At 47.7% G+C, this 21,053-nt stretch overlaps 1 protein-coding gene across 1 annotated transcript in view; it reads left to right on the forward strand.

Annotated features, from left to right (window-relative positions):
• The window catches only part of PHF24 (PHD finger protein 24), a 344,156-nt gene that overhangs the window by 202,443 nt on the left and 120,660 nt on the right, over positions 1 to 21,053 (forward strand). The window contains exon 3 of the mRNA XM_077478135.1: positions 18,126 to 18,311. Coding sequence (XP_077334261.1) covers positions 18,126 to 18,311 — 186 coding nt within the window. The remainder of the gene's footprint in view (positions 1 to 18,125; positions 18,312 to 21,053) is intronic.

Below are 21,053 nucleotides of genomic sequence, written 5' to 3' on the forward strand. Positions count from 1 at the left end.
AAGAGGAGTTATTGGTAAAACTGCATTTGTATGCCCCTCCCTTCCCCAACCATTCCCTCTTTAGCTGCAGAGGCCACAGCAGGAATTATATCACCTGTCGCGTTCGGCAGGCGTACTACCCACAGAGCGAGCAATCCATTCATGTGAATGTGGAAAGTCTACGCATTTCACGCCACATCAGCACTTAATTATGGGAGTTATGATTTAACCATGTGCCTACTGGGCACATTCACCCCCTTCCTGCGCAGGCCAATTTTCAGCTTTCAGCGCGGTCACACTTTGAATGACAATTGCGCGGTCATGCTACACTGTACCCATGTGAAATTTTTATAATTTTTTTAAAAAAAGGACTGAAAATTGTGAAGTGCCCATCACAGTGTAGCCTGTGATGGGCACTGACAGGCTACACTGATGAGCACTGATAGGTGTCACTGATAGGAGGCTCTGATGGGCACTGATAGGTGGAGGCACTGATAGGAGGCACTGATGGGCACTCATAGGCAGCATTGATGGGCACTGATGAGGCTGCACTGATAGGCACTGACAGGCTGCACTGTTGGGCACTGGTAGGTGTCACTGATAGGAGGCACTGATAGGAGGCACTGATGGGCACTAATAGGCAGCATTGATGGGCACTGTTGAGGCTGCACTGGTGGGCACTGACAGGCTGCACTGATAGGTGTCACTGATAGGAGGCACGGATGGGCACTGATAGGTGGCATTGATGGGCTCTGATAGGCAGCACTGAAGAGCACTTATAGGCAGCACTGCAGGCAGTACTGATGGGAACTGATAGGTGGCACTGATAGGCAGCATTGATGGGCACTGATAAGGCTGCACTGATGGGCACTGACAGGCTGCACTGATGAGCACTGATAGGTGTCACTGATAGGAGACACTCATGGGCACTAAAGTGGACGCACTGATAGGTGGCAGTGATGGGCACTGATGGGCACTGATAGGCAGCATTGATGGGCACTTATGAGGCTGCACTGATGGGCACTGATAGGCGTCACTGATAGGAGGCACTGATGTGCACTGATAGGTAGTGATGGCCGAACGGTTCGCCCGGCGGTCGTTTCGCGGCGAATTTCGGTCGTTCGCGGTCCACACGTTCGGCGGACTATTGGCGCCGTTCGCCCGGCGGACTTACGTGTTTAATGTGTAAAAGAACTTTGACCTATGATGACACATCCATCATGGGGTACAGGACAGCCAATTGAGACATTACAGCACATGGACACTTGGACATTCCCCCTAACTTATAAATACACCCGATCCGGCGGCCATTTTACATTCTTTCTTCTGTCACTATAGGGAGAGGTTGCTGTTTGGAGCAGGGACAGATAAACCACTAGCTATTTGGTACACAAAAGTTCTTTTCAGGACTGGTATAGGTGTTAGGTGTATATAGGTTTGCTGTGCTACTGATTGTTGCAGCAGCCTGAGTGTCTTTTGTCAGTTTAGAGAAAGGGACAGGATGGTGTGTGCTGCTATTTTAGGGACAGCCAGATTAGTCATCATCATCATCATCATCATCATCATTAGCTGTTACTATCAGGTCCACAAAAGAGCTATTCGAGTAACCAGTAATTGTTCCAGTCTCCTCTGTTTTGCCAGTTTGTATAGGGACAGGAAGGAAGCAGTGTGTTAGGCAGTGAGGGTCAGTTTAAACAGTTGCTGTTACTATTAGTTCCACAAAGGTTCTTTTCAGGACTGGTATCAGTGGTACGGTAATAGGCTTGTACACGTATAATATTCTTTCTTCCAAATATAGAAAGAATATTATACTTGACTGCTGCCCTTCTGCTGCAGTCTGCTAATCATTCACAACTCACTTGTTCCACAAAGCTCTTTATCAGGACTGGTAACTTGGTCTGTCTAGGGTGCTACAGTACATAGGGTTGAGTGCGGTACAGTCTGCTGTTCTGTAAGGACCGCTATCGGTCCACAATAGATAGGGTTGAGGTGCACCACTGCTGACCGCTGCCCTATACTGCAGCAGTCCTTCAGCGGTATAGGGACTGACGTACAGTCTGCTAATCAGTCACACACAACCTACTTGGTCCACAAAGGACCTTATAAGGACTGGTAACTTGGTGAAGGGTGCTACAGTACATATGGTTGAGTGAGGTACAGTCTGCCATTCTGTAAGGACTGGTATCGGTCCACAATAGATAGGGTTGAGGTGCACCACTGCTGACCGCTGCCCTATACTGCAGCAGTCCTTCAGCGGTATAGGGACTGACGTACAGTCTGCTAATCAGTCACACACAACCTACTTGGTCCACAAAGGTCCTTATAAGGACTGGTAACTTGGTGAAGGGTGCTACAGTACATAGGGTTGAGTGAGGTACAGTCTGCTGTTCTGTAAGGACTGGTATCGGTCCACAATAGATAGACCATCCCTGTGCTGTGCTGATTTTCTCCTGGGCCTGCTTATTATGAGGGGATCACACCATCCCTGTGCTGTGCTGACTTCATCCTGGGGGTTCTTATTATGAGGGGATCACACCATCCCTGTGCTGTGCTGACTTCCTCCTGGGGGTTCTTATTATGAGGGGATCACACCATCCCTGTGCTGTGCTGAGTTTCTCCTGGGGGTTCTTATTATGAGGGGATCACACCATCCCTGTGCTGTGCTGAGTTTCTCCTGGGCCTGCTTATTATGAGGGGATCACACCATCCCTGTGCTGTGCTGACTTCGTCCTGGGGGTTCTTATTATGAGGGGATCACACCATCCCTGTGCTGTGCTGATTTTCTCCTGGGCCTGCTTATTATGAGGGGATCACACCATCCCTGTGCTGTGCTGACTTACTCCTGGGGGTTCTTATTATGAGGGGATCACACCATCCCTGTGCTGTGCTGATTTTCACCTGGGGGTTCTTATTATGAGGGGATCACACCATCCCTGTGCTGTGCTGACTTTCACCTGGGGGTTCTTATTATGAGGGGATCACACCATCCCTGTGCTGTGCTGACTTTCTCCTGGGGGTTCTTATTATGAGGGGATCACACCATCCCTGTGCTGTGCTGAGTTTCTCCTGGGCCTGCTTATTATGAGGGGATCACACCATCCCTGTGCTGTGCTGACTTTGTCCTGGGGGTTCTTATTATGAGGGGATCACACCATCCCTGTGCTGTGCTGATTTTCACCTGGGGGTTCTTATTATGAGGGGATCACACCATCCCTGTGCTGTGCTGACTTTCACCTGGGGGTTCTTATTATGAGGGGATCACACCATCCCTGTGCTGTGCTGACTTACTCCTGGGGGTTCTTATTATGAGGGGATCACACCATCCCTGTGCTGTGCTGAGTTTCTCCTGGGCCTGCTTATTATGAGGGGATCACACCATCCCTGTGCTGTGCTGATTTTCACCTGGGGGTTCTTATTATGAGGGGATCACACCATCCCTGTGCTGTGCTGAGTTTCTCCTGGGGGTTCTTATTATGAGGGGATCACACCATCCCTGTGCTGTGCTGAGTTTCTCCTGGGCCTGCTTATTATGAGGGGATCACACCATCCCTGTGCTGTGCTGACTTACTCCTGGGGGTTCTTATTATGAGGGGATCACACCATCCCTGTGCTGCGCTGATTTTCTCCTGGGCCTGCTTATTATGAGGGGATCACACCATCCCTGTGCTGTGCTGACTTACTCCTGGGGGTTCTCATTATGAGGGGATCACACCATCCCTGTGCTGTGCTGAGTTTCTCCTGGGCCTGCTTATTATGAGGGGATCACACCATCCCTGTGCTGTGCTGATTTTCACCTGGGGGTTCTTATTATGAGGGGATCACACCATCCCTGTGCTGTGCTGACTTACTCCTGGGGGTTCTTATTATGAGGGGATCACACCATCCCTGTGCTGTGCTGAGTTTCTCCTGGGCCTGCTTATTATGAGGGGATCACACCATCCCTGTGCTGTGCTGACTTCCTCCTGGGGGTTCTTATTATGAGGGGATCACACCATCCCTGTGCTGTGCTGACCTTCTCCTGGGGGTTCTTATTATGAGGGGATCACACCATTCCTGTGCTGTGCTGACTTCCTCCTGGGGGTTCTTATTATGAGGGGATCACACCATCCCTGTGCTGTGCTGACTTACTCCTGGGGGTTCTTATTATGAGGGGATCACACCATCCCTGTGCTGTGCTGACTTACTCCTGGGGGTTCTTATTATGAGGGGATCACACCATCCCTGTGCTGTGCTGATTTTCACCTGGGGGTTCTTATTATGAGGGGATCACACCATCCCTGTGCTGTGCTGACTTCCTCCTGGGGCTGCTTACGGTGCTGCTGTCAGTGCTGTATATCACGGTGCTGATGTCAGTGCTGTATGTCACGCTTCTGATGTCAGTGCTCTCTATCACGGTGCTGCTGTCAGTGCTGTATATCACGGTGCTGATGTCAGTGCTGTATGTCACGCTTCTGATGTAAGTGCTCTCTATCACGGTGCTTCTGTCAGTGCTGTATATCACGGTGCTGATGTCAGTGCTGTATGTCACGCTTCTGATGTCAGTGCTCTCTATCACGGTGCTGTTGTCAGATGCCTCTATCACGGTGCTGTTGTCAGATGCCTCTATCACGGTGCATGTGTCATTGCTGTATGTCACGCTGCTGGTGATCATCTCCTGCACCCTCTTCTTTGCCTACCCTGGTCCCTGACCTTCCCTCTCCTCCATTGCCTTCATGCGCTCCACAGTCCTGAATTGTCAGAACAATTTCCCATATAAAAAAAGAATGCTTGTAGTTATCGATCCCAAATTCACCTCATACATGTATTATGTCATTGGCCATGTGGTGGGACTATGTTTGCCCAGCTAATAATTATCTTGTGGCTGCAAATTTGACCTAAAGGTTTGCGAAGTTCGCCTCCCATTGAAGTCAATGGGGCCCGCCGCGAACGTTCGGTTTCGCAAACGGTCGGCCTCGTTCGCGGTCCGCGTTCGCGAAACGTCCCGTCGGAAGTTCGTCCATCACTACTGATAGGTGGCAGTGACGGGCACTGATAGGTGAAATTGATAGGCTCTGATAGACAGCACTGATAGGCAGCACTGATAGGCGGTACTGAGGGGGAACTCATAGGTGTCAGTGATGGGTACTGATAGACAGCACTGAAGGGCACTGATAGGCAGCACTGATAGGCAGTACTGATGGGAACTGATACAGTATGTGGCACTGATGAGCAGTGATAATTGACACTGAACAGGAGGCACTGATTGGTAGCACTGGTGGCCAGTGGTGGGATTGTACTATTAATCAGTGCCCCGATTATCAGTGCTGATGTCCCTTTAACACAAGCTGGTTATCGGCTTTCTTCTTCTCTCCTCGCGTTGAGTGCGTGAGGAGAAATTCGCCGATAACCGGCGTGTGTGGACATCCATGATCAGCTGTTATTGGACACGGCTTATCACATGGTAAAGGGCTGCTGTGATTGGCCCTTTACTGCAATCTGTGATCAGCTGAGTCCTTTGGAAGCGCAATCACGGAGGGATGTCAATATACGCCCCCCCCCCCCGGCAAAGTTAGCCCATGCTGTAGCCGTCATTCGGCTATAGCGTGGGCAGCAACGGGTTAAGCGCTGAAGTAGCACAAAACGCGTAGACTAAAGGGAGAACAGTTGGGGCGGTACAAATGTGGCTCAGCCGCAGCGTTTTACCTCCCCACCCCCCCATCTGCTAGCGTAAATGAGCCATTATTACTCCAAATACGAATAATCTGTCCTCACATATCTATTCCCCCATTAGGATCAAACATATTTGAACTACATTGTTTCACGTCATTTTTATTTTTTTTTATTGCTTGTTCTGGCTGTGGAAAGTCGCTTCACGTCGCTCATTCTCGGCCAGGAAAACAAAAAAAAAGACCGCGCGGCAGCGATCGGTACATCAATTATGGAGGCGCAGGCGACTTCCAAAGACCTCATCCATAACTCAGCACTTAGCGGCTGGAGACGGCCCAGATCAATGCAATAACAATTTGTATCAGAACGTGAAAAGCTCAATACTCCATCTCAAGCGTTCGCAGCGCCTCGCCGAACAAATGACATTCGATTATTCAGGAGCTCCAGGTAGCCGCCGGCCCTTAACCCCTTCCTGGATGGGGGGCGCCATTCTACCTCATTCCTCAGGGGCAGAATATTACCGTTCCTTCCTTCTACATTTATTATATATATATTATATAAATCAATGGCTTATTTTTATTGAATTTATTCATTATTATTTATTATTGTATGTATTTAATATTATTTATTTATTAAGTTAATTATTTTATTTACTTTTTTTTTTTTTAATATTATGTATTAATGTATGTATTTAATATTATTTATTTATTAAGTTAATTATTTTATTTACTTTAAAAAAAAATATTATTTATTAATGTATGTATTTAATATTATTTATTTATTAAGTTAATTATTTTATTTACTTAAAAAAAAAAAAAAATTCTGCAGAAAAATTAGTTGCTGTCATTGGTTATTTGATAGAATCTTTCTTGGAATTAAAAGGCCTTCCCCTCAGTCTTGCCCAGTTGTACCGCCTCCTCTCTTGGACTGGAAGGGCTTATGCCCCGTACACACGGTTGGACATTCCGACCACAAAATCCGTCAGATTTTTTTGCGACCACAAAATCCATCGGATTTTTTCCGACAGATTTTGGCCGAAACTTGTATTGCATACACACAGTCGGACAAAGTTGTCCCAAAATCCGATCATTCTAAATGCGGTGACGTTCGTTACGTACAACGGGACTACGTTCAGGCTAGTAGCCAATAGCTTTGTTCTCGTAATTTGATCTGAGCATGCGTGGCACTTTGTCCATTGGAAATTCTCTACAAACGATCAGAAAAAGTCTAATCGGATTTTTTTTTGTCGGAAAATTTTAGATCCAGCTCTCAAATTTTTTTCCATCAGAATTTCCAATGGAAAAAGTCCAATAGAACCCACATGCGGTCGGATTTTCCGACAACATAATCCGATCGGACCTTTTCCGTTGGAATTTCCGACCGTGTGTACAGGGCATAACTCTGATTTTGCTGCACGGTGTGCTCTAGAAGCTGCAGCAAGTCAGATGGAACCCGCCTCATTTCTTGGCTGTGGGACGTCCAGCGTCATCTATGCTTTTCCTCCCTAGCCGGACTGTCCCTAGCCCCGCCCCTTTCATTCATTTGATTTCACATCATTTAACCACTTCAGCCTCCGAAGGAAGGATTTACCCCCTTTCCTGACCAGAGCACTTTTTGCAATTCGGCACTGCGTCACTTTAACTGACAATTGCGCGCTCGTGAGACATGGCACCCAAACAAATTTGACGTCCTTTTTTCCCCACAAATAGAGCTTTCTTTTGGTGGTATTTGATCACCCCTGCGGTTTTTATTTGTTGCGTCATAAACAAAAAAAATAGCGACAATTTTGAAAAAAATGCAATATTTTTTACTTTTTGCTATAATAAATATCCCCCAAAAATATATAAAAAAACATTTTTTTCCTCAGTTTAGGCCGATACGTATTCTTCTACATATTTTTGGTAAAAAAAATTGCAACAAGCGATTATTGATTTTGTATCCCCTACAAAATAGGGGATAGTTTTATGGCATTTTTATTATTAATTTTTTTTTATTATCAGCCATTTTTATCGGGACTGCGACATTATGGCGGACACATCGGACACTTTTGACACTGTTTTGGGACTAGTGACATTTATACACCGATCGGTGCTATAAAAATACACCGATTACTGTGTATATGACACTGGCATTGAATGGGGTTAACCACTAGGGGGCGAACAAGGGGTTAAGTGTGTCCTAGGGAGTGATTCTAACTGTGGGGGGGGGGTGGGCTTTAACTCACATGACAGCGATCACTGCTCCCGATGACAGGGATCAGTGATCTGTGTCATGTCACTAGGCAGAACAGGGAAATGCCTTGTTGATTTCATAGGCACTTCCCCGTTCTGCGGCTCCATGACACGATCACTGGGAGACCGGCGGATATCGAGTTCCGCGGGTCCCGCGGGCACGGTCACGCTGCCCCACGAATTAAGGGAGACGTACAGGTAACGCCCATTTGCCCACTGATGCCATTGTGCCGACGTATATATCGGCGTGCTGCGGTCGGCAAGTGGTTAATTATGGAGGCTCAGCATCACATGTGGGTATTACCTAGGGTGGTCTGCATGCAAATGCAACCTGTCTACGAACTATGAACTCCCACTCCTCTAGACCAAGGGGGTCTCCAAACCTTTTATAAAAAGGGCCAGTTTACTGTCCTTCAGGCTTTTAGGGGGGCTAGCATTTGGCCAGCGGGAGCAGAAATTCCTTAACATCAATGGAACAAAACAATGCCCCGTCATTGGTGTCAGTTGGGGGTAGTAGTACCCCCAAGCGCCATATAAAGGCAAGCGTCATCCATAATTTGGGGACCCCTACACTAGACTGATCAAGGCATTTTGATATTTGTATTACTCCTTCCAGCACCCTGGCTGTTTCCACTGTCCAATCACAGGCTGGGTGCGGGTCCTGGAAGAAAAGGAAGTGAGAAGAAAATTTGGCCAATATTCTGGTTGTGACAACTATTTTACAATTTTCCATCACTGGCCATCAATGGCCACCAGAACAAATAGAGAGGGTGAATCTTCCCAGTTGTGTATGTCAATGGTGAGCTTAGTCCTTTTCCCCTGGTTAGAACACTCACAGCCAGGCACACAGCATTTTCTTCACTTTTACACTGGCTCAAAGAAACAGCCGAGGGCAGTGGGGGCAGGAGGTATATTTTTGGGGGAGGGAGGCAAACAATGCACCCACAGGCACCCCCGCCTGTTTGGGCGCCATGGCACCTCCGGCCGCCATTGGTTTGTTGGTCGGATCGCCGGCCCCACACTTGCCTCATCTAGGTCACGGCGACTCCGGGCAGCGGATTCCCTGCATTTCCTCCTCCCCTGCATCACACCATGTGTCTCCTCCCTCCTATAAGCATATTCGAGCCTCTGACTCTAATCATGTGCATGTAGATTAGGGGTCGGACGCATGGATAGGGGGGTGGCACCCCTGTGCCCCATATGGATGGGCTGCCACTGGTCTAGGGGTGTCTTTTTTTTTTAGGTTTTATTGAAACTTAGATGGGAATGAGGGGAGCATGATATACCTTGAAATTGAAAACTGGACACTCTGAGGACTCTTTAACTGTCTTCATGAGAGTACTCCTTCTAGTACTCCTTCTAGAGACAAAAGCTACACACATAGTCACTGACTCTCCAGGGGTCATTTACTCACATAGCCACAGGATCATCGGTTGCCTCCTGCTGATATCATCTAGGCTTTTATCTTTGAGGGAGATGTAGACTCACACCACCATAGGACAGTTGGGTTCTTTCCCACCAGCTTCCTCCTGGCTTTCTCCAGTGAGCTCCTCCAGACCCAACATGATTCTAGGACTTCAAGCTTGTGAATAGGCCCTCCAGCTAGGCCTAGCTGGGACCTCAGTGTCTTTCTGATGGCTCCTTATAGTGTTCTACTCAGGGTTATGCCCCTGCATATGGGCCTCCTCCAGCAGGACTGGATCCAGGAACTCTCTCTACCTGCCTCAGACCTCAGAATATTTATGTGCCCTCCCACCACCTACTGGACACACCTCCCAGAGGATTGGCAAGGATTGGAGTTATGCACCTGATCATCACACCAATATGATCTTGATAAATAGCATTTTAGAAATCAATGGGCAGTAATATGAATTTGCCCAACCTCCCCCTTTGTATTTTTAACAGCCTCCACTCTTCAAGAAGCCTTTCCACAAGATTTTGAGATGTATCTGTGGGAATTTGTTCCCATTTAGCCCAAAGAACATGTTGTGGTTATGTACTGATGTTGGATGAGAAGATCAGACTTTTTATCTGCGTTCCAATTCATCCCAAAGGTGGTCAGTAGGGTTCAGGTCAAAGCTCTGGGAAGGCTTCCACTCTTTGGGAAGGCTTCTACTCTTTGGGAAGGCTTCTACTCTTTGGGAAGGCTTCCACTCTTTGGGAAGGCTTCTACTCTTTGGGAAGGCTTCTACTCTTTGGGAAGGCTTCCACACTTTGGGAAGGCTTCCACTCTTTGGGAAGGCTTCCACTCTTTGGGAAGGCTTCTACTCTTTGGGAAGGCCGTTCACACAATCTTTGAGTGTATCTAGGAATTTGTGCCTGATCACCCCAAAAGAAAATTTCTGAGGTCAGTTACTGATGTTGGATGAGAAGATTTGGCCTCCAATCTGCATTCTAACTCATCCTAAAGCTGGTCAGTCAGGTTCAAGTTCAGGGCACTGGGCACCCTTCAGGAAGGCTTTCCACAATATTTTGGGATGCATCTGTGGGAATTTGTGCCCATTCAGCCCAAAGAACATTTCTGAGGTCAGGTACTGATCTTGGATGAGAAGGTCACAATATGCATTCCATTTCATCCCAAAGGTGGTCAAGGCTCTGAACCCTGCTGACCACTTCCACTCTTTGGGAAGGCTTTTAACAAAATGTTGGGGGTGTATCTCTAGGAATGTGTGCCAATTCAGGCCAAAGAACATTTTTGAGGTCAGACACTGAATCTGTGTTCCAATTCAGGGCCATCTTTAATATTGATTGGACCCTGGGCAAAACTTTTCTTGGGCCCCCCCATGCAGTTTTGCTCTCCACCTGCTCTGAGACGTACAATAAATAGCAGCTAGACTCAAAATCAGTTTACTGAATCAGATCAGGCAGCTATTGCGATTGGTTGCCAGAGGTTACAGTGTATCATTACCGCTCACTGACTGGTTGTTTGAGGTTACAGCACACATTACGGCTCACTGACTAGTTGCTAGAGGTCACAGCACATAATTTCTGCTTGTTGATTGGTTGCTAGAGATTACTGTGGATATGACCTCAGGGGAGGCATGATATACATATCAATGCCGCTGGCGGCTGCTATTTACGTATGAATGCCACTTTTACATATGAATGCCACCACTATTTGCATATGAATGCCGGTAATTTACATGTAAACACAGGGTCTGCAGGTGAGTCATCTGCACAAAACAATAGGGTAGCGCAGGGCAGCATTAGTAGCAGCGCTTCACACTGAGATATTGGGACACAGCACAGGACTAAAACCTCAAGGGGCGAGGGAATTTAAAGCAGGATAGTTGTCAAGTATGAGGCAGCTGCTTTGGGCCCCACAACAATGACAGGGCCCGGGGCAGCTGCCCCTTTTGCCCTGCCTTAAAAACGGCCTTGTTCCAGTTCATCCCAAACTTTCACATCAAACTATATATTTATAGTGCTGTCTCTATGCACAGTGGCACAGTCATGCTAACACAGAAAACGGCCTTCCCCCAATTGGTACAGGAGGTGTTCAGTAGGATTAAGGTCCGGGCAACCTTGTCTGACAAGAGCAGCTTCACCAGAGACTTAAACTGGGTATACATGGACCAATTGGCCAATTTAGCAGGAACTTACTGAATTTCAATATATGTATACCTCTTTCTGTTTAACATAAGCTGGTCTAACAACTGGATTCTGTCGAATGGCCATGCTGGAAAACCATCATTAAATCAGTGCTTGCAGGCAATGGCTGCAGTGCTGATCTGTGTATCCTGCTGTCAGAATACAATAGCACAGCAGGGGGGATATCCGTCAAGAGATCTGTCAAGTTTTTTTGTTTTTTTTAGTTCAATCTGTGTATACCCTGGTTTAGAAATTGGTTTGACATTCCGCAATATTGCATCACTGATTATCAGTATTCCAAGTGTCTTTTTAGTATCTACTCGGGACTGACAGAGCTCCTAACCCTTTCCTTCAGAGAAGCTGAAGTCACCCTCCTAGTTGTGCTGGTGAATCACAGAAAGCAGCTGGAGAGAACTTCAGATTCTTTGGCAGATAAGATGCTTCACATTAAAGCGGGAGTCCGCCGGGAGTTCCGCCGTTTTTTTTTTTTTAAAAGCCAGCAGCTACAAATACTGCAGCTGCTGACGTTTAAAATAATGCCACTTACCCGCCCAGCGCGCCCGGGATGTCGGCACCCGAAGTCGATCTCTCGATCGTCTCTCAGGTGCTGCCGCCGCCATCTTGGGTATGGGAATCAGGAAGTGGAGCCTTGCGACTTCATTTCCCGGTTCCCTACTGCGCATGCGCGAGTCGCGCTGCGCAATAAGGATGGTCCCCGCTGTCTCTGGGATCCGTGTGTTTCCCAGCAGGCAGCGGGGGACTTTCGGAAAGGGGCGTAGATTCTGCGGAAAGGGGCGTAGCTTCTGCAGAATCTACGCCGGAAGTGGGTGCAGATACTTGTACTGTACAGGTACCTGCACCCCCCTCCCCCCTGAAAGGTGCCAATTGTGGCGCCGGAGGGGGGGGGGTTCCAATGAGCGGAAGCTCCACATTAGGGTGGACCTCCGCTTTAACATATTTCACCCATGTATTCAGCTGCTTGCCTGGAGTTCAGCTTCAGTAGTTTGTACTTTGCTTTATCTGGTTGGGGGGTCTTCAATTCTCCAAGTCTTTCTCTGCAGAGGTTCAGATGTTCTCCTGTTTTTGTGAGCAGAACTACTGCTGAATCCAAAAACTCTATGGTTTACTCAATCGGTAAATCTCCTTCCAACCTGCATCCTGTGGGAGATTTACTCATTGAATTAACAATAGATTGGCGGATTCAGCAGTAGTGGGGGCTCTATCGCGCTTTAATTTTGTTGTATGCATATGGGATGGAACCATTAGAAGCCTCAAGCACCTGCGATCAGTAATTGAATGTTACCAGGGCCAAGAGCACTACCTGCTGCGCGTTTGTGTTTCACAAGCTGTGATTTTTGCCCTCCTGCCTAAAAAAGCGGTTGTAGAATAAATGGTTCCAAATCAATTTGGCTCTGAATAGTAAGCTTCTTTGACGTCAGTAGTGAGAACGATCAATATGTTTTTTGTTGTGAATAATTAGTTAGTGTAAATAAATAAATGCCACTCGTATTTACCTTTCCTTTGCTTCCCATTCAGCTGCCGGAAGCAAAGATAGGCCCAGGTGCCTAAAGTCGCGTACACACGGGCGGACTGTATGGCCTACTTAGTCCGTCATACAATCCGACGGACAGTCCGTCATACTTTTGAATGAACGGACTTGACCACACACACCACTTTTTGAGCGGACTAATACGGCGTACTAAGTCCGCCATACTATCCGCCCTACTTTTGAAATGAACGGACTCGCCCACACACGCGGAGGAAAGTCCGCTCATTTCGAGCCCGTCTCCAGGTAGGCGGGGCCCGCGAAGGAGACGTCGCTGACCCCGCCGCCTGGTATGGACTTAAAGGGGAACCCCAACGCCGAAAAAAAACGGCGTGGGGGTACCCCCCAAGTCCACAACAGACCCTTGTCCGAGCACGCTACCCGGCCGGCCAGGAAAGGGGGGCGAGCGAGCGCCCCCCCTCCTAAACCGTACCAGGCCGCGTGCTCTCAACATGGGGGGGTGCCTTGGGGAAGGGGGGGCCACGCGCCCCCCCCGCCCCAAAGCACCTTGTCCCCATGTTGATGAGGACAAGGGCCTCTTCCCGACAACCCTGGCCGTTGGTTGTCGGGGTCTGCGGGCGGGGGGCTTATCGGAATCCGGGAGCCCCCTTTAATAAGGGGGCCCCTGGATACCGGCCCCCCACCCTATGTGAATGAGTATGGGGTACAATGTACCCCTACCCATTCACCTGTAAAATAAAAGTACAAAAAAAAACACAACACACGAGATAAAATACTTTATTGCACAGCTCCGGGGGTCTTCCGTCTTCGGGGGTCTTCTCGCCGGACTCCTCCGCTATCTTCTTGTAGCTCTTTTGCTAGCGGAGGAGTCCGGCTTTCTTCCTCGCCGCCGGCCTCTTCTCCCGACTTCGGGGGTCTTGTCCCCCTCTTCGGTTCTTCTGCCGGGCCACCGCGCCTTCTTATAGCTCTTTTACAGGCGGTGGCCCGGTCTTCTGTCGCCGCCGCCGCCGCCTTCCGTTCTTCTTCTTCTTCTTCTTCTTCTTCTTCTCCAGGAGATGTTGCCTCGACGATCTCTCCGGCCGGAATGCCAGGGACGCACTGCGAGGCCACTTATATAGGGACAAGGGGCGGTGTCACATGGCTTTATGTCACATGGGTTGGTCACATGGTTTGATGTCACATGGGGACTATGACATCGTAAGGGGGCGGGGTCACCATGTGACACCAACCCATGTGACATAAAGCCATGTGACACCGCCCCTTGTCCCTATATAAGTGGCCACGCAGTGCGTCCCTGGCATTCCGGCCGGAGAGATCGTCGAGGCAACATCTCCTGGAGAAGAAGAAGAAGAAGAAGAAGAAGAAGAACGGAAGGCGGCGGCGGCGGCGACAGAAGACCGGGCCACCACCTGTAAAAGAGCTATAAGAAGGCGCGGTGGCCCGGCAGAAGAACCGAAGAGGGGGACAAGACCCCCGAAGTCGGGAAAAGAGGCCGGCGGCGAGGAAGAAAGCCGGACTCCTCCGCTAGCAAAAGAGCTACAAGAAGATAGCGGAGGAGTCCGGTGAGAAGACCCCCGAAGACGGAAGACCCCCGGAGCTGTGCAATAAAGTATTTTATCTCGTGTGTTGTGTTTTTTTTTGTACTTTTACTTTACAGGTGAATGGGTAGGGGTACATTGTACCTCATACTCATTCACATAGGGTGGGGGGCCAGTATCCCGGGGCCCCCTTATTAAAGGGGGCTCCCGGATTCCGATAAGCCCCCCGCCCGCAGACCCCGACAACCAACGGCCAGGGTTGTCGGGAAGAGGTCCTTGTCCTCATCAACATGGGGACAAGGTGCTTTGGGGTGGGGGGGCCGCGTGGCCCCCCCTTCCCCAAGGCACCCCCCCATGTTGAGGGCACGTGGCCTGGTACGGCTCAGGAGGGGGGGCGCTCGCTCGCCCCCCTTTCCTGGCCGGCCGGGTAGCGTGCTCGGACAAGGGTCTGTTGTGGACTTGGGGGGGACCCCACGCCGATTTTTTTCGGCGTTGGGGTTCCCCTTTAAGTCCATACCAGGCGACGGGGCCAGCGACGTCTCCTTTGCGGGCCCCGCCTACCTGGATACCCGCTCGAAATGAGCGGACTTTTCTCCGGGCGGGAAAAGTACGCTCATTTCAAAAGTACGGCGGACTGGCATACACACGGGCGGATTGTCCGCCGAAATGCGAGTACGACGGACAGTATTTCGAAAAATCCGAAATACTTAGTACGCCGGACTGCGCGCTGAAAAAGTTTGCTGAAGCCCACACACGAGCGGACTGTCCGCTGAAATGTGTTTTCGGCGGACTAAGTAGGCTATACAGTCCGCCCGTGTGTACGCGGCATAAGGGTCAAAGTGCTAGTGCCGTCACATGGAAGGAAGGATATTGAGTCATGGAAGGTTGTTGAGTTGTTCCAAATACAATGGAAAAATGTTAGTGGACACCTGCCATCTCCATTAATATACATTAAGCTTGAGTGGCCTGCACAGAGCCCTGACCTCAACCCTACCGAACACTTTTGGGAGGAATAGAAACACTGATTATGAGCCAGGTCTCATTCAACAGCAGTATCTGACCTCACAAATATCCTTTTGGTTTTACCGTTCAAAAACCATGGACATTATCATAAATTTGATCCCCACTCCTTTGTAGCTCTAAGCCCCTGTACACACGGTCGGAGATTTCGACAACCAAATCCGTCGGATCTTGTCCGTCAGATTTGGCCCGTCGGATCTTGTCTGAAACTGTTGCATACACACGGTCGGACTAAGTTGTCGAAAAATCCGATCTTTCAGAACGTGATGACGTAATTTCGTTACGACGGGACTACGTTCAGGCTAGTAGCCAATAGCTTTGATGTAGGAATTTGATCTGAGCATGCGTGGCACTTGGTCCGATCAAAATTCTCTACACATGATCGGAGTATGTCCGATCGAACCAGTTGGTCGGAAAATATTTCCAACAGGTAGGAAAATTGGGTCCGACGGATATTCCGACGGAATCAGTCCGATGCATATCACACACAGTCGGAATATCCGACAAAACGGTCCGATAGGAAACATTCAGTCGGAATCTCTGACCGTGTGTACAAGGGCTTACAGTCTTCAGAAGATATGCACAGGATTTTGTTGGAATGTGTGCCAACTTAAGCAAAAGAACACTTGTGAGGTCTGATACTGGTGTGGGATGAAAAGACTTGGCTCACAATCGGTGTTTCAATTCGTTCCAAAGGCATTCAGTAGGGTTGAGGTCAGGATGCTGCATGCCACTCAGGTTCCTCCACACCAAAGTAGACAAACCATGTCTCTATGGAGCTGGCTTTGTACATGGGCACAGTCATGCTGAACTTACTGCAAGGCCGGAAACGCACAATTGCCTGAAGTGTCTTTGTATGCTGTGGGATTAACAATCCCTTTAACTGGAAACAATTGAACCTAATCATTTGGAGGGCTGTCTCCATAGTCTTAACTAAATAGTGTAGGTTTGATGGTCAGGTGGCTACATACTGTTTACTATATAGTGTAGATATAGTGTAGGTGTGATGTTCAGGTGGCCACATACAGTTAGCCTTATGGTATAGATGTGATCAGATGTCCACATATAATTGGCCACATTGTATAGGTGTGCAGTTCTTATGTACACTTAGCCCTTGTACACACGGTCGGAGATTCCGACAACCAAATCCGTCGGATTTTGTCCGACGGATCTTGTCCGAAACTGTTGCATACACACGGTCGGACAAAGTTGTCAGAAAATCCGATCTTTCAGAACGTGATGACGTAATTTCGTTATGATGGGACTACGTTCACGCTAGTAGCCAATAGCTTTGATGTAGGAATTTGATCTGAGCATGCGTGGCACTTTGTCTGATCGGAATTCTCTACACATGATCGGAGTATGTCCGATCGGAGCATTTTGTCGGAAAATATTTCCGGCAAGTTGGAAAATTTGGTCCGACGGATATTCCGACGGAAACAGTCCGATGCAGACCACACACAGTCGGAATATCCAACAAAACGGTCCGATCGGACACATTCCGTCGGAATCTCCGACCGTGTGTACAAGGGCTTACTGTAAGCCAAATAGTGTAGGTGTGATGGTCAGATGTCCACATACTATTGGCCATATAGTGTAGGTGTGATAGCCTGCTGTACACATACTGTTGGCCATATAGTGTAAATGTGATGGTCAGATGTCCACATACTGTTGGTCATATAGCGTAATATCACAGTCAGATGTCTACATAGCCCTGGCCATATAGCGTAGGTGTGAAGGTCAAGTGTTCACATACTGCTGGCCATAGAGTGTAGGTGTGAAGGTCAAGTGTGAACATAAAGTTGTCTATATAGTGTAGGTGGGATGGTCTTGCGTCGACATACAGTTGGCCCTATAGTATAGGTGTGATGTTCAGGTGTCAACATACTATTGGCCATATAGCAAAGGTCTGGTGGTCAGGTTTTCACATACTGTTGGCCATAGAGTGTAGGTATGATGGTCAGCTATCCACACCCAGTTGGCCATATAGAGTAGTTTACAAAACCAGTTGGCTATATAGTGTAGGTAGGATAGTCAGGTGTTCACATACCATTGGCAATATAGTGTAGGCATGATGGCCAGATATCAACATACAGTTGGCTATATAGTATAGGTAGGATGGTCCGGTGTCCACATAAGGCTGGCAATATTGTGTAGGTGTGAAGTTCAAATGTCCACTTTCTGTTGGTCATATAGTGCAGGTTTGATTGTCAGATATCCACATACTGTCAGCCATATAGTGTAGGTGTGATGGTCAGATGTTTACACACTGTTGGTCATATAGCGTAGGTGTGATAGTTAGGTGTCTACATACTATTGGCCATAGAGTGTAGGTATGATGGTCAGCTATCCACATCCAGTTGGCCATATAGAGTAGTTTACAAAAACAGTCATGTGACTACATGACACTTCCATTGTGTTTTTTCATGGAAGAGCAAATACACAAAAAACATAGACTAAATCTCGACACTGGAATCTCTCACAAATATAAGAATCTTGTGCAATTTTCAATACATTGACGCCTGCCTGAAACATAAATATCAGTTTTAGGAGGACATTTGTTCATGGTGTGTTCCTGTGCATTGAATAATATACTTTATATCCTTTTCATAGATCACCAACGATGAGATGTGTGAAATTTGCGAAGTGTGGACTGCCGAGAGCCTCTTTCCATGCCGGATCTGTTCTCGGGTCTTCCACGATGGCTGTCTACGCCGGATGGGCTACCTGCTCAATGACAATGCACTTGAAGTCACAGAAATGGCACATACAGAGACAGGATGGAGCTGTTATTATTGTGTAAGTAGGCCTTGGTTTTCTAGTACATCACCAGGACTTTAGTCTCACATAATTTGATTTGCTTTCAAAGGCTATTGTTATTATAGGCTGCCCTTAAAAAATAATACTTATGCCGCATACACACGGTCGGAGAATCCGTCGGAATGCGTCTTATCGGACCGTGTCGTCAGATAATCCGACTGTGTGTGGTATGCATCTGACTGATTCCGTCCGAATCTCCGTCCGACCCAATTTTCCAACATGTTGGATATATATACCGACCAACTGGGCCGGTCGGACATACTCCGATCATGTGTAGAGAATTTTGATCGGACCAAGTGCCACGCATGCTCAGATCAAATTCCTACATCAAAGCTATTGGCTACTAGCCTGAATCTAGTCCCATCGTTACGAAATTACGTCATCACGTTCTGAAAGATCGGATTTTTCGACAACTTAGTCCGACCGTGTGTATGCAACAGTTTTGGACACAATCCGTCAGACTAAATCTGACGGACAAAATCCGATGGATTTGGTTGTGGAAATCTCCGACCGGGTGTACAGGGGCATAGACTAATCAGAATGCTTTGCCTGAAAATTTGGTTACATATACAGTAGCACAAATGACATCATTGTTCTGTTGAGTGAAAATTCTTTCTTTATGGGCAAAGTGTTTAGCAATGAGGCACTTTAGACCTGTATGGAGTCTAGAGGGGTTTATTCGTGACCCCCAAACATCAACATTGGGCCAAACATAATATACAGTACACGCAAAGCGTATAATAGGGAACATACAGCATGGCCTATAGAATGAAGTGTTGTGGGCTGAGGAACCTACAGTTTGATATATAGTAAGAATGAGGCGGTGTGGAGTAAGGAACATACAGCATCACATTTGGAATGAGGCAGTGTGGAATATGGAATATGGAATGTACAGCATGGCATATAGAGGGAGGCACATAGAATAGGGAATGTACAGCAGGTTGTATGGAATAAGGTGGTGTGGAATAGGGAACATACAGCAGGGCATATGGAATAAGGTGGTGTGGAATAGGGAACATACAGCAGGGCATATGGAATAAGGTGGTGTGAAATAGGAAATGTACAACATGTTATATGGAATGATGTGGTGTGGATTAGGGAATGTACACCATGATATATGCAATGAAGTGGTGTGGACAGGTAATGTACAGCATTGTATATGGTATATGGTACAGCATGATGTGGAATAGAGAACACTGTACAATCCCTAATCAATATGGACAACATGGCATCTAAAATGAGGTAGTGTGGAATAGGGAATGTACAGCATGGCATCTGGAATGAGCTGGTGTGGAATAGGGAACATACAGCATAGTATATGGATTGAGGAGGTGTGCAAAAGGGGTATGTACAACATGGTATACGGAATGAGGCGGTGTGGATTAGGGAACAACAGCTTTTTGTTTTTCCCTTGCTGAAACACCATTGATTTGCACCCTTTCAGACATCCCAATTGTGACTGCACAATCCTTCACTTGCAAACAGATAACAGCAGAGATGACAGCCAAGTTATTGATCAGTCCATGCCTTTGAAGTTTTGCCAAAGCCCTCTAAGCCATGCCAAAGGCATGGAAGCAGTCCTATTAGTTCTGCAGCTCTTCTTCCAGCTCCCAGAAGCTAGACCCTCAAAGATTATCTTTGCATGCCTAGATCTCCTGCCAGACTTATTTATACAGTGCCCTCTACCCAAGATGCCCCACACTGGCAGGGACAGGAGTAGCACTTCCTTGCTATCTGTTGTATACCTCACTCACTACTCTGGGGACCAATAGCAGCTTCCTAGGCACTTGCACTGCCTACGCATTACTACAGTGCTACCAATGCTAACTATTGTGACATCTAGAATTCAATTAGGGGAGCTATGCTGGGCACATCTGTGCCCCTACCCTACAAAGCCTCCTGTGCTTGTAATGTCTACTCAGTCTGAACAGGTCCAGTAAAGCCGAAAAACGACTGTAACCCTCAGGAGCTATTTAAAACTCACTGGAGCCCTACACATCAGTGTAAAGGTAGGTCCTTGCTCTGTTAGGTGCTCGATTTCCCTCTTCCTATCTTTCCTAGGCCGTGGTCTGGATGTACTTGGGAGTCCCATTCACCGGTGAGATAACCAAAACTCATACACGAGATGTATGCGAATAATGATTACAATTTAATGTTTTGAATACAACAGGTTATATGCTGAAACAGTTGGGGTGGCACCCTGTGGAGTAGCCAATCAGGGATGCGCTCGTAGCTATACACCAAACTTTTCCTAGTAACAGGTTTATTGACAGAACAAGCAAAATAAGCAGAAATTGTCTTCACGGCAAAGCATGCCATTAACCTTCACGAGATAAGAATAAGTCTACGATATTCAACAATATTCAACAATATTGTGCTAATAGTCTGTGGTCCAGACGTTCTAGGTCAGAGACAATATAAGATAGTTGCATATCTAGAGAAGCACGGATTATGAATGCAATGATATAAGGAGTGCTGGACATGACAGTGTGGATGAGGGACACAGAGGGTTAAGCTTTATGGGTGGAGCTGAGGAAAAAGGTTTGCAGGAAGCAAGTTCAGTGTAGGGGAGGGGTCATATAAAAGGGAGGGGTGTGGCTTTAGGGGATCATTCGGATCCCAGCGTGACACAGAGGAGGCAGTTTTTCTCTGCTCCTCTGTAATGGCCGACCTGGATGTGATTTTCAAGAGGCTGAGACGGGCGGCGGAGGCGTGCGGAGC

This window comes from Lithobates pipiens, unplaced genomic scaffold, assembly GCF_037356315.1.
Source record: "Lithobates pipiens isolate NorthernLeopardFrog02 unplaced genomic scaffold, aLitPip1_a1.2 Scaffold_13, whole genome shotgun sequence".
Classification (NCBI taxonomy): Eukaryota; Metazoa; Chordata; class Amphibia; order Anura; family Ranidae; genus Lithobates; species Lithobates pipiens.